General features: G+C 36.2%; 1 protein-coding gene across 1 annotated transcript in view; it reads right to left on the bottom strand.

Annotated features, from left to right (window-relative positions):
- The window catches only part of SMURF2 (SMAD specific E3 ubiquitin protein ligase 2), a 50,999-nt gene extending 37,182 nt beyond the window's left edge, over nt 1–13,817 (bottom strand). The window contains exons 1-5 of the mRNA XM_010856405.1: nt 13,291–13,817; nt 11,396–11,434; nt 6,171–6,279; nt 2,253–2,386; nt 1,286–1,351 (exon numbers count right to left, since the gene is read on the bottom strand). Coding sequence (XP_010854707.1) covers nt 1,286–1,351; nt 2,253–2,386; nt 6,171–6,279; nt 11,396–11,434; nt 13,291–13,339 — 397 coding nt within the window. The 5' untranslated portion in view covers nt 13,340–13,817. The remainder of the gene's footprint in view (nt 1–1,285; nt 1,352–2,252; nt 2,387–6,170; nt 6,280–11,395; nt 11,435–13,290) is intronic.
- Nucleotides 13,818–15,332: the final 1,515 nt, after the last annotated feature.

The raw sequence follows: 15,332 nt of genomic DNA, 5'->3' as shown, positions 1-15,332 counted from the left end.
ATACTTCCCTGATACCCACAATAGGGCTTTTGTTATGATGCTACTCTGCTGCTACTGCTGCTAAGTCGCTTCAGTCGTGTCCGACTCTGTGCAACCCCAGAGACAGCAGCCCACCAGGCTCCACCGTCCCTGGGATTCTCCAGGCAAGAACACTGGAGTGGGTTGCCATTTCCTTCTTCAATGCATGAAAGGGAAAAGTGAAAGTCAAGTCGCTCAGTGTGTCCGACTCTTCGAGATCCCATGGGCTGCAGCCTACCAGGCTCCTCCGTCCATGGGATTTTCCAGGCAAGAGTACTGGAGTGGGCTCTGGCAACTCCCTAACCATGAACCTAATTCATTGCCTTCTAAATTTAAGTCTTTCAAGTACTTTCTGTAACTAAAACCTCTCTAACAGGTTCATATAACGCAATATAATGCAATTTTTTTTTTTTTTAATATATTTTGGCTGTGCCATACAGCATGTGGGATCTTAAGTTTCCCAACCAGGGACTGAACCCATGCCCCTGCGTTGGAACCACAGAATCTTAACCACTGGACCGCCAGGGAAGTCCCACATACAATGCAATCATTTTATTCTAAACTCTGCTCTATAATCAAATGATAAGATTTCAATTGCATATTTCTTTTTAAAGAAGTTTCAAAAGAGCCCATCTCAGTGTCCTATACTATTCTAGGTATCTTGATCAATCTCAATCTATCAATTCTTAAGATAAGATTTCTTATCTTAATTTCTCAGGAAATTTTATATAACAGGGTCAATTCAAGATAACCTCACTAGTCCAATAAGTGCCTATGAGTAACAGAACAATTTTCCCTTTCTCCTATCAGTGCTATACTGCTATTTCTCATCCTATTTTTTTCAGTTAGTAAAAATTATTTTTAAACCATAAAGTATTAAACTGGCTTTTCTTACTCAAAAACTAGTTTGAGAAGATCTTGATTTATCTCAAAGTTTTACTGTATTTGTATATTTTTAAAAAATTCCTTCCTAAAGGATCAATAGTTCTTCACATTAGGAGCATATTTTTTACATTATTTATATTTTGTTCCTTTTTTAAAAAATTAAGTTGGCCTGGACTCTGGATCCAGTATTCAAATAATTTTACATGACTTATTTAATTCTTGCCAGTACAATGAACCTACAAAAGCTACAGTTATAGTACTTTGATTTAAAATGTATTCAGAGTTTGCTGTGCTAAGTTAAGTTGCTTAGTCGTGTCAGACTTAGAGTTTAGGTCAGCTTAAATGAAACCAAAATTCATATAATTTTCAGTGCCACACTTACCTACTATCTGTCCTCTAACTGTATCATTGTCATTTGGCCCAAGTTTGCATAGATCCAACCTCTGATCTATTTCAAATCAACAACAAAAGGAAAAAAAGTAAGTTGGTATCAGAGATTCTAACATCTATAGAGTAATAGTAAATTTCTACAATCCATTGGAAATTGGACCAATCATTTCAAGAACTTTTAAGGTTTAATGATGAAACAAATGTTCAAAATTTTAACTGCACACATAATATTAATATAATGTCTCAATGGAAGTTTTGACAAACTTAGATTTCAAAAAACATAATACATGATGCCAACAAGCAGTTATTTTTCTCCAAAAATTTCGAAACACTTTAGTCTAAATCTTAGCTTGCCGCTTAATAGTTTGGTTCTTAAGTAATTTATCCCTAAAGCTTGATTTTTTTCAGGTATAATTATAGTACTATAATTATACCATATATTAAGGATTAAATCAGATAGTTATATAAAACTCTCAGCACAGTACCTGGCACATAAGAGTCCAAAAATACTAGTTGTTGTCATATTTTTATCTAACCATTTCAAATAACCCCTGCCCCCCCACACAACATAAATATTAATAAGAGGGCAACTATAAACTAACAAAAGGGTTTGAGTCAGTTCTGGTACTAATCGTTTAGAAGCAACTCACTTCTTCTCTCGTGTCTCATCTATAATAACAGACACGACACTGGCCTGACCAGTTACAGTAAGGAACAATGTCAACCACTGCATGTTGGTTTTACTTTGATTACGGCACTCATAACTGAATTCTTAACATGTTTCATTTCTTTTGAAAAAGTCAACAAAATAAATTCAGACCAGGAATTTTTATCAATGTTTCAGATATACAGGGGAAGTCAGGTTTCGGACCTCTGCCTCCCCCATCAAAATATAGATATACGTATATATATTTAAATTTGTATATTTAAATTTTTAAGAGCACTAGTCATCTACTTACAACCAGTGTCTTTGAGGCGGTTGATGGCATTGGAAAGAAGACGAACACAACCAAGAAATCCAGCACCTTGTTTTTTATGGATCTTCTTGTGATTCCATACACTGATCGTAACTGAATCAGACTTTCCAATATACCTAAAAAAAAAACAAAATGACTGCATGAGTAACTTGGTAACTATGAGTAGTTAATATAAAAGTTTTCTAAGTTTTCTTTCCTTTTTGTTGTAGTCCAAAGTCACAAATGTTTAGAATATGGTTAGATAGCCCGAAATATGTTTGAATTCAATCTATCCACAGGACTGAATTTTTTTTAAAAAAAAAGCTCAAAAGTAAAGTCTAAAAAGAATTTTTAATATATTCTTTAACACATTTGCCACTTTCAGATTGAGTAACAATTTTTGTTAATAAAAGAAACTATTTTAGGAGCTAGTGTCACAGAACTCTATGGAAGTTTATGATTATTTCTTCCCAAAAACAAAAATCTTAGAAGACCTTTTATCACAGTCACATTTTAAATATATTTCAATGACATGACCTATTACCTCAGCGAATACTCAGTTCATTTTCAAGGGGCATTGTCAAGGCTGACAGACCAAAAATCTGACATACCTGTTATGTTTTAAAATGCTGTAGAACAAAAGCTGATTGTAACGCTTTTCCCCTGCTTCTTTCCTGTATGCAGGCCTTGAGCGAGCAGGACTCTTGCAGATTTCACTTCACTGCCTGCAGACAAGCAGAGCAGGGAAAAGCGTTACTACACTTGTCTGTGCATACACCTGGAAGTGTGGAGAAGCTCTACCACAGCCAATTGTTAACATGGTGTCATCCCATGCGAAAATACAATAAAATAATTATATCAGTAGAACCCTAAATTTCAATGACTCTAAGAGGTCAAATTTTTGGTCCAGCAACCTTGACCTTAAAGTGTAATTCAGTAAAGCAGTAATATCAGAAAAATTAAAAAAAAAAACAAAAAACCTATACCACTTAAGTAAGGACTAAATCTTTTAAATGAGTAACATGAAAGGCACACTTGAGGCCTTGGATCCAGCTGTGTTAAAGCATGCCTACCCTCCTTTTAATTACGTAAGCTAATACTTTTACATTTTTTACTTTATACTGGAGTATATTTACACTGTTGTGTTGGTTTCAGATGCACATCAAAGTGAATCAGTTATACATATACTCATTCTTTTCCCATGTAGGTTATTACAATAGGTCCCTGTTGAGTATCTATTTTGTACATATCAGTGTGTATATGTTTCATTATGTAAGGCAATATTTTCAAAAATGAAGCCAATGTGAATTTCATTTCTACGGCTTGCAAATGAAAAAATCTAGACTAAAATATCATTCAGTACACGTGTATCAATTTTCAAATAAACCTAAACAGAGCTTATTCGGTAACTATGTACCTCCATGACATTTAAAAATTCTAGAATCAGAATCAAGTATTAACAAGATAAATCACCCCAGACCAAATATTTAAAAAAAAAAAAAAAAAATCACACTAAAGTCAGTGTCCCAGCTGGCAAGCCTGATACACAGGTATGCTAAAATACTGGTTCCTTGAGGCCTTAAAGCCTACCCATCCACTGGCTTAAGCATCCTGTTGGAAGGCTGGATATCAAAGCCCAGAGAGACCCTGGGAACATATACAAAAAACAGGAAAGTTTCTGTCAGCCTGTATCCTTGAATGACTGTCTCCCTCTGAGACTCCCTGAAACAAGATTATTGTCACCAATCCCTGAAATATTCCCAAATGATAAGCCTAATATACTCCAATGGTGATGACGAGGTTGAAACAGAAGGAGTAGCGAAAAGTGTTTAAAAGGAATGGAAAGTTAAATCAACAAGTCAATTTAAAAAAGTAAATAAATAAAAGGGATGGAAAGACTTCCTGAATCCCTTCCCCAACCCAGTTCATCCTCAACCATAGCAGCACTCAGAGACAGTAGGCACAGCTGAGGGAGGAGGTGAAATTCTGTAATAAAAACAGGGTATTCAGAGAAGGGATTAATCTAGTGAATGGAGAGACCTCCTAGCATCCTTAAGTCTTTCAGATCCAAGAACCCTTTCAGATCAAGAATATAGCCCCCAGGAAGGAGAAGGAAGAATTCTGTGCAGAAAATGTCAGTTACTCCTGACTACCCTACCAAGCAGGCCAGCACTATCCATGGGCAGATAGTTTCCAATCAATATTTAAGTGCCTCTCCTTGAATATAAAAAGACAGGAACCCAAATCAAACTAACAGAAAAGAAAAAAAGGAAACCTGAGCAGAGAGAGGTTACACAAAAGAAAAAAACTACAATTATAAAACTTCTCTCATTAAAGAAGATACTGCTTCCAGGAAGTAAGAGTAAGTTATGAAAAAGAAACAATGAGAAAGCAAAATGATATTGGAAATTAAAAACTGGAGAGCAGAAATTATATTAAATAGGAATGCTTGAAAAAACAGCCCAAATATTTTGATGTGGACTTTAATTTTTTTACTAGAAGTAAACATTTTTATTATCACTTTTTTTTAATATGGGAGAAAAAAGACAGGACAACTAAATGATAATCAATTCAGGAGAGGTACCATCCAAATAATAGGAGTTCCAGAAGAGGAAAAAGAAATACAATGGAGGAGAGGGAATTATCTATAGATCATTAAATAAACAGAAAAGTTTCCTGTGACTGAAGAGTCTAAGTATCCAGATTAAAGTCACAGTAAATACTGAGCACTGTATTTCAAATACACTGTAGGAGAGAGAGTCTGTGAAGTGCTCAATGAGACAGATGGAAAACTAAACAAATGGTAAAGTTAGACAGCTATTAATTTCATAAAAATAAAAAGGTGTCCAGAAAGAAAATACAATCATTGCACACCACATGACTCAGTCATGAATATTTTACATGATAATAGCATAAACAAAGAACAATATGATTTAAACAAGAAGGTTCAAATAACTATATATAGGAGGGCTGGGAGAAGGAAAGGGGCATATGGATGCTGTAGGAATGGGATGAGAGAGATCAGCTATAAGAGCTAAATGATCTTATATGGTAAAAAAAATTTTAAATAATACCTAATACTAAATAAACATATATTTACATTAAATGCTATAAATAAGCACGATACCTAAATGTAGAAAATTCTACAACGGCCAAAGTTATTGAAAACAGTTACCTTGAGAATTAGAATCAGGAATAAGAATTTTCCCATTAAAAGCCCTACAGTATCATCTGCCTTTTAAAAAACGGTACATATGCTACTATGATTAAAATAGATTTTAGAAGAAATCATCCATATAAGAAACAAAGAGAATGCCTGTGTGTGTACTCCAATGATGATTTCTGATTTTATATTTATAACTGACCTAACCAGATCAAACCAGTCAATCTTAAAGGAAATCAACCCTAAATACTCAGAAGAACTGATGCTGAAGCTGAAGCTCCAATACTTTGGGCACCTGATGCAAACAGCCAACTCACTGGAAAAGACCCTGATGCTGGGAAAGATTGAAGGCAGAAGGAGAAGAGGATGACAGAAGATGAGATGATTGGATGGCATTGCCAATGTAATGGACATGAACTTGGGCAAATTTCAGGAGATGCAAAGGGACAGGGAAGCCTGGCATGGTGCAGTCCATGGGGTTGCAAAGATTCGGACATGACTTGGCAGCTGAACAAACTGACCTAAAGTGAATTAATGCTCTATGTGACTGAAGGGGGGGCTGCACTTTACTGTGCACACGTCTCGTTCTTCATAGGCTTATTAAGGACCCCGCATCTTCACACAAGGTTTCGCATCCCTCTTTGACAATCAAATTACACCATGATCAAACTCAGATCATATTCAGTGATTCTTTTCAAAGACTATATCAAATAATATTGAGTCTATGTTTTTATTTCAAATAAACCATTTAAACCTACAGGTCATAATGCTGATTCCATTTTGGATCGAGTGTATTCTTCACAGTATCTGTAGAATGGCATTGCCCAGATCCATCAACCACCACCTTAGCAAATGGATCAGGAAGCCCTGTGGGGGGTGGGGGGAAAAAAGGGAGGGTTTAAAGAATATTTTGACAAGAAGATTAATTATATAAAGACTAACATTTGCTACAAAAGACTTATTCCATTCTTTATAAAAACTTTAACATTAAGCTACAAATGAAAAGTGGTCCATTTTAAAACTAAGATTAAAACTAATTCTACATTAAGTATCAAACCTACATTTTTTTTTTTCTTGCTCCTGTCTCGAACAATCTCACTTAAACTACCAGTCTAGAGATTATCTTACAATGTAGTCTTCATTCATCTTTACCAGCCCTTTAACCCCTGAGGGGTGAATGCTTAAAGCATACCTGGCTCTCTCAGAGCTTTCCCAAGGTCTCCCTTAGTAGCTCAGTTATAGAAAGAGCTTACTGAAGTTTTGACACGGGAACACAGGCTACCAAGAAATCAAATTAGCCATAAAGTTTTTTACTGAATAACTACCATGAGTTATGACAAACTGAAACAAAAAATTTAACACCCTGCCTTAAAAGAGCTTCCTATCTAACTGAGAATATTAAAACACTATACATTATAAACAAAACAAAAAACCCCAAGAATAAGCAAGTTTTTGACCATACTGATTATAAAGAAAACACTTATAATACCATGTCAGGCACTATTCTAAATGCTTTATGTATATTAAACCTCTTAATCTTCAAAATCATTCTATGGAGTGAATACTACTACTATCTCTATTTTACTGATGAGGAAACTGAGGCACAAAGGGGTTAATTAACTAGCCTAAGGCCACACAGTAGGAGGTGGAGAGCCAGGGTCTGAAGTGTAGACTCTTACACCCAGGCACACAGTCTGGTTCGTAACTTTATGCTCTTTACACTGTATCATACCTCTCATTTGCTCCCTGGTTCAACAGTGAGTACAAGAGCTCGGAAAAGCAGAACAACCTGAGTCTGAACAGTAGAGAAAGGCTCCCCAACCTACAGCCCATTTTGAGGGCATGGGATTCCTCTGGGGTTTAAAGAACAAACAAAAGGAGCACCAAGCGGGGTATAACAATACTTGAAGGGCTTTGAGCAATCTAATAAAAGCCTTTGTGCTGAAGTGTAAAAAGTAAATACCGTTGGAGAGATTAGACTGATTAGTAAGAAAGGCTTAAAAGTCAGAAAATAAAGGCTTGAAATGACTTAAATAGAAAACGGGGAGCTGTTTTAGATTTTTGAGCATTGCTATAAAAATACTGTCGCATCTGTCTACTAATGGTATCCAGAGAAGGAAAGGTTAAAGGCACAGAGAAGCTGTTCTAACTTTCACACAGTAGGATGAGTAGAATTTTAAAATTCAGGGGAAGAAGGTGGAACTAAACAAAATGTTAGAGACCAAAACAACAATTCAGGAGTTAGACATACTGGGATAGCGCAGATTTCCCAGAGACAGCTGAAAATACTAAAATGAAACACTGGTAAGTGTTGATAATTGCAGAAACTTTGTACCTTGAAAACTATGCTAATTTTTTAAGTCAAGATATTAATCTGCCAATATTCAAGGCCAGACAGAAATCATCTAGCCAGTTCCTCAATTCTATGATTCTGTGATCTAGCAACTTCAAATAAGAGAAGACTAATATTTAGCAGTATTAAGTATTCAAGAAAAACCTTGGCAAGTGAGAGTATCAATCTATTTAACTATATATTTCTTGCAGTTTAGCACTATTCATATTAGTATTTCAATAAAACCTAAGCTTTTGTAAATGCGTCTAATGGAAGAATACTTTCCCCTCTACTTGCAATAATATTAATTTTTATAATCCATTTTATCTGGTTCTTTTGATTCTACTATCTAAACAAATAAACATATAAGTGTATGTCTCTAAGTAAAAACAAAATTTTAAAAATCACATTTCTAGCTTTCCCTTTAGATGGCCCTTAACTAGTTAAAGAATCAAGACTGAGAAAAACAACTTTTTCACACATAAGTCAGTAGGTGTGGCTTCTAGATCCTTATTTAAGTATGAAAGTCTGAATCTCATCTTCCTATGTTCCTTTCTGTTATATAATACAAAATACAAGCTCTTCTCCCTAACAAAAAAATACCTGGGTTTCAACTTACCTGATTATATTATCCTACAAGAATTTAACATGAGAGTCAAGTTCCCCTAATGCAGTCGGAAGATAAAGTTTTCACAAGTTAGTGAGACCTCTAGTGGTAAATATAAAGTGGCTATTTTCTATATTTTAAAAAAATTTCTCAATTCTCCCCATCATTTGAGTCATATAAAATAGCTAAAACTCAGGAACTTCCTCACTACAGTAATGCACTTAATGAGCTTCAAATAATGAGACAAAAATTTCCACTTAAAAGTGAGTTACTTAGCAGATAAAATAAAGCTGTTTTTGATTGGGGTGGGGGAAGAAAAAACATTCAACCAAACATGCTCAAGCTCAATGACTTCAATTTGGCCCTACACAGCACCTTAACAAAGTATCTTACACACAAAGATTTTATTTAAATGTTGCATAAAAGACAAAAAGAACTTGACACTAATAAAAACATTCTTTTAAAAACAAAATGAATATATTCTTTTTTGTAGCTGAGTAATATTCCATCCCCCTGGAGAAGGGAATGGCTAACCCACTCCAGTATTCTTGCCTGGAGAATTCCATGGACAGAGAACAGGTGTATCCATGGGGTCACAAAGAGTCAGACACGACTGAGTGACTTTAATATTCCATTGTATACATGTAGAGGACAAAACAATATTAAAGCAATTATCCTCCAATAAAAAAAGAGGAAAAAAGACAATAACAACAGATACTATTAAAGAAACACAATGGATAAATGGATAGATATGTGATGAAGTTAATGACAGAATGTGGATGATGGATATTCATTGTAAAATTCTTTACATGTTCCTATGTGTTTGACATTTTTTTCTGCCAAAATTTGGGGGGAAGCGGAGGTGTAATATTTTTAAAAGCCAGTAAGCTTGAAAATAGTTCCCAAAGATGAGTTAGCAAAACTTTTCTCAGAAAAGATTATCTCAAAGTAAAGGTAGTATTATCTCAAATTATACAAATTACTCTACAAAAGACAACACACGGCAGTGCATTTCTTCCTATAGTTAAACATATATAATGTCGGCCTATAGTCATGCCTCATATTCAAATTTACACTTTTCATTCCACATGACTTAAATTGATCTACAAGCAAAAAGAACTATATTGCAGTATCAATGATAACAGCATTCTGATCAATATAAACACACTCTCACTCAAATTTAATTGAGAGATTTAGGAACTATCATTCAACTCTTTCTTTGAAATTGATATGGGCAACCCTCAACATATCAACACATCAAAAATAAATGTATCTGTCATAGAGGGAGGACCCTCCGAGCGTGAACCTGGGGTGCTCCGTCCCCAGCTGAGTCTCTCCTGAAGGCCTCACAAACGGGTTTCCTGTTTTCCCACCAGACCATCAAGTGTTTCTTCCAACCTGGGTTTCAAAGATAATCACAGTTTCCTCTAGTTTTCTTATCCCTGAAGCATCCTCACAACTCAAGAATTTTTATCAATTTTTACTGCTTACACCAATAAAAAGGGGAAAGATTTCCTTCTTTTTTTTCACATACAACTTATGAACAGATAAAGATCATGTAATTGATAATAACAGACTCTCAGGGGCTTACAAAGACTTAGAATAAGATTTCTCTAGATTTCCTAGGAAGACTGAGACAAAGATATCTGATGCTTTATTGGAGAAGGTGTGTCTTGGGACTCCAGAGGAAGGAAAAGAATTTGGGAAGGAAGGTAAGGAGACAAAACTGAAGATGTTGTCTTTAAAACCAGAACAGTTGTCCTGGAAGTGGGGGTGGGTAGACGATGCCTTACTTCACTCCCTCTTCTCCGTGTCACCTGCCTAGCCAATCCTACTGGGCACTCTGAAGTCCCACTAGGATAAATCCTACTTCGGATCAACCTAGAGGAAGGTCAAAGGGGTACACATCAGTTTAGATCATCGGCAACAGGGAAGAGGGGGATAGTTCAGTAGCCACTGTGAAGGTAACACTAACTGGGGCAGCAAGGAGAGAGTCACTGGCCCCCCTCCTGCAACATGCTGTAGGGTAAAAAGAATATGGTACATAAATGGAAACTACTTAACCATGTCCCAAATTATCCTGTTTAACTGCTCTACCATATAAGCATACCATAATTTACACAGTTAATGTTATTTTATAAACTTTAAGGTGCTCTTCTAGGAAGACTGAAGTAATTAAAATTTTAAGTGGAATGAATTAAATATGATTTAAAATAGATCAAGAGCTTATTACTTCTTTTAATCAAACCTTGAAAATTAACTAAGTCATATATTAATTAGCATATAGCCAGTTTTTGCTGGCTGGTAGGATCTGAACTTTAAAAATCTAATGAACTTCTCTATTTCTAATTTCAAATATTTTGTCTATCAAATTTTGCTGGCTTAGACTTTTTTTTTTTTAACAGACAAATTATATGATTTTTACTCAAAAATTTAAAGCCAATGTGAAGTCTAATATTATAGGGTAAAGATTTTAAATATGTGTGAGGGGTACTTCCCAATCCTCCCTCACAGAACTTAATCCTAAATAAAGCCACAAAAAAGTATCACAACTGATTGACAAAGAAACTGCAAACACAGTAACTAAATGTCTTTTTTGGAGCCTGAGACATTAGGAGCTTCTATGGTCAAATGAGGCAGAGCTTTCTTTCCTACACTCTGGAAATTCCAAGCAGACTGAATGACTTCACTGCCTTCCAATAACTCCTGAATGCATGGGTAAAATTTCTACAAAATGTTAGGGGGAAAGTGTTTAAAAAATACTCTCAAATCTCTTCTAGAAACCTAGTAGTATGCACACCTTCAGTATACGTTACACACACACATTTCACACAAACACGCTGGGGGCCTCAGTGGATAAAGGGAAAGGGGCTAAGGAGCACAAAATCCTCTGTAAGAAATGTGACGCCAAAAGGCTCCATCAAAGAATTCATAAAACAATAAGTATATTTCTGAACAGAGAAATCCCTAAACCAGACAATTCTGAAAATGCTTTGCAAAAAAATCTACATATAATATACAAGATTCAAAGTTAATTTACTTACGGAAAAAATCCTTTTTCACCAAGTTTTTTGCACAGAGTACTGCAAAAAAAAAAAAAAAATACATGGGAAGAATTAAAATGGTGAGATTGCACCGTCAAACATTTTGAAACACTGTGAAATACTAGTGAATAATAATTAAACACTAATTATAGCAAGGTATGAAATATGATCACAATCTTTGATTAAAGCTTAGCAAAAGACAGCTGAACCAGTGGCTGCAACTTCAGCAATGATCACCAGTAACAGGTGAGGGCAACAAAGTTTATAAATCTGGTATTCTAACAAAGAACCGATTCCTATCTTCCATCAAGATCTAGTCTCAGAGTAGCTTGATAGCAAGGGAAAAACACAGTTCTAAGGAGGAAATACATACACTGGGATTAATATACATATACTTTAAGGGTAAAATAATTCTATATTGAAGAGGATCATAAGTAAAATAAAGCTTAAATGATATAGATGACATTTAAAAAAAAATAACATCGTTATTTCTCTCCAGCTAAACTCCACAGAAACACTGGCTAAATGACAAGAAAGATCGACTCTGTCTTCCAAAAACTAAAAGTTAATGTATCAAGACAGATATCCCAAATCCACATTCTCTGGATTACCCTGCATTAAATGATTACTTACATGGTGATGGCTGCACAGCCTTGTGAATAGATCAATTCTAAAATCACTGGACTGCACATGCTTTAGAGGGATGAATTTTACAGTACATGAATTACATGTCAATTTAAAAACCTCTGCTTATGCAGTCACTGAACTTCTGTAATTCAAACTTGTTATAAGTGAAGGGAAACCACCAATGTCCATATATTTATACTTTAATTTATAAAATATCTATGAATGTAATGTGTGACTAATTTCTACCCACTTCTACTGATAGTTTAAATGGTCTGTTCAATTAGTTGCACTTATTGGAAGTTTAGTGTGTAAAAATTCACTTAACAAACCTTGGGAACAAGTCTAAATAAACGAATCACTGTGAAAAGTTCAAATAAAAATAATCTTGAAGACAGATGTCACTGACAAATGAATAAAATTATTAAGTAAGCACAAGAAACTGATTTACTAGTCAGAGTCTCTTATGCCCTGTGTTAGAAACAGTTTAAGAACATAAAAACTCAATCATGAAAACCAAGGCCATATTTCAGAATACCAAATCAGAAAGCTGACTGAGGAGAACACCTCCCACAGGACTTCCCTGGGGCCCAGCAATGAAGACTCTGCGCCTCCACTGCAGGGGCTGTGCATTCAAGCCCTGGTTGGGGACCCAAGATCCACCATGCCTTGTGGCATGGTCAAAAAAAAAAAACTTTTTTAAAACAAGAAAACCAAGAACAGGGGTGCTGTTGTCATAGAGAACTTGGAATGTGATATGATAAAGAATTAAAAAACAAAACAAAACCCCCTCAACTTTTGTTATCATCACATAAACTGAACAGAATACTCAGGATCTATACATACACAACACACACTGTTTAGTCGCTAGGTCTATCCAGCTCTTTTGCGATACCATGAACTGTAGCCTGCTAGGCTCTTCTATTCATGGGATTTTTCAGATTAGAATACTGGAATGGGTTGTTATTTCCTTCTCCGGGGGGTCTTCCCTACCGAGGGACTGAACACACGTCTCCGGCATTGGCAGGCAGATTCTGTACCACTGAGCCACCAGGGAAGCCCATACAGCACATATATAAATTCAAATCATAACCTGCAGTGTTGACAAGGTAGTAGTAATTTTTAAATCAGCATTCTATGATTCAAAACATAAATAACTATACATCCTACTTCAGAGAAAAAAAATACAAGGGAAGTTCTCCAACTTCTTATCACTAAGCCTACAAACACACTGTTTTAACACTCATTCTTTTTTTCTTCCTCCCACTTACCATGTTCACTCCTCCAATGGCATCCTTCCGATTGTGCTATGGATTTCATACCCAACCCATCACTTTCTCAAGAACCTGTCCCCTCATCTCCTCTAGTGATGGCCTCATCAGTATTTACTCATACACTTGCCCGTGCCTCTGCACTCCAGCCACCATCTTAACTCTTTTCTTCCATAACTGAACTACTTTAAAACAGTGTGTACACTTTGTGACTTCACTTCTTTACTACCCACTAACGCCTCAATTAACTGTAGTTTGGCTTCTCCTCTCACCATTGCCTGACACTGCTTCTCCAAAGCACTGGGGACCTAATTACTAAATCCATCCAATGGGCGCTTTTCATTCTTTATTGCACTTGCCCCTGGGGGGCATTTGCCACTACTGACTACTCCCTCTTCTGGAACCCCTCTCTACTTTTGGTTTCTGCTTAACACCAAACATAAAATTTACATCAAGCGTAATTTTTTAAAATTAAGTTATTTTTAATTGGAGGATAATTGCCTTACAATATTGTGTTGGCTTCTGCCATATATCAACATGGATCAGCCATAGGTGTACGTATGTCCCCTCCCTCTTGGATCTCCCTCCCACCTCCCAGCCCATCCCACCCCTCTCGGCTGTCACAGAGCAGCGGGTCTGAGCTCCCCGCGTCATACAGCAACTTCCCACCCGCTATCTATTTCACACGTGGCAGTGTGTATGTTTCCGTGCTCCTCTCTCAAGTCGTCCCTCCCTCTCCTTCCCCGCCTATGTCCATAAGTCTGTCCTCCATGTCTGCGTCTCTCTGCTGCCCTGCAGATACGTTCATCAGTACCAGCTTTCTGTATTCCATTTATATGCATTAACATACAATATCTATCTTTCTGACTTACTTCAATCTGTATAATAGGCTCTAGGTTCATCCACCTCATTAGAACTGAGTCAAATGCATTCCTTTTTATGGCTGAGTAATACTCCATTGTGCATATGTATCATAAACAATCCAAGTATAAGATTTACTCTAAGTCTTGTTTGCCAGATCTCTTTCCTTTGCTCCATCCATGAAAGTTGAGGTTCTTCAGAGATGTCCTCACTCAGGTCCTCTTTTACTCTATAACCTAAGGAGCACAGATGTCCATCCTATAAACCTTGGAATTATATGTAAACTGTTACATGCTCAACACAATATTGGCAAACTGAATCCAACAACACATAAAAAAGATCACACACCACGATCAAGCTGAATTCATTCCACAGTCACAAGGATGGCTCAACATATGAAAATCAATCAACGTGATACACCACATCAATGAAAGACCCAAAAAAAGCCACATTATCATCTCAATGGGTGCAAAAAAACATTTGATAAAATTCAGTATCCATTCATGATAAAAACTACAGAGAAAACATATCTCAACATAAAAAAAGCTATTTATGACAAACCCACAGCCAACATAACACTCAACACTGAAAAGCAGAAAGACCTCCTGCTAAAATCTGGAACAAGACAAGGATGCCCACTCTCACCACTTCTATTCAGCCAGCATTGATGCAGATGACATGACACTACTATACATAAAAAACCCTAAAGACACACATAAAAACCACTAGTACTGATAAATTCAGCAAGATATCAGAATACAAGATTGTTGTGCCTAAATCTGTCACATTTCTTTACACTAACAGTGAAATACGAGAAAAGGGCAAGGGGGAAAATAAATCTCTTCTGAAACTGCCATCTAAAAAAAAAAAAAAACACCATAGGAATAAACCTCACCAAGGAGGTGAAAGACTTATATGCTGAGCGCTATAAAACACTCATAAAGGAAATTGAAGATGATTCAAAGAAATGAAAAGGGGCTTCCCTGGTGGTTCAGTGGTTAAGAATCCACCTTGCAATGCAGGGACACTGGTTCAACCCCTGGTCCCAGAAGATCCCACATGCTGTGGAGCAACTAAGTCTGTATACCACAACTACTGAGCCCATGCTCTAGAGCCCATGAGCTGCAACCACTGAAGCTCTAAAGCCTGTGCTCTGCAACAAGAGAAGCCAATGCAATGAG

This window comes from Bison bison, unplaced genomic scaffold (genome assembly GCF_000754665.1).
Source record: "Bison bison bison isolate TAMUID 2011002044 unplaced genomic scaffold, Bison_UMD1.0 scf7180017864371, whole genome shotgun sequence".
NCBI classification, from domain to species: domain Eukaryota; kingdom Metazoa; phylum Chordata; class Mammalia; order Artiodactyla; family Bovidae; genus Bison; species Bison bison.
Note: the sequence above shows the minus strand (reverse complement) of the source record. Positions and strands in the feature narration are given on the sequence as shown.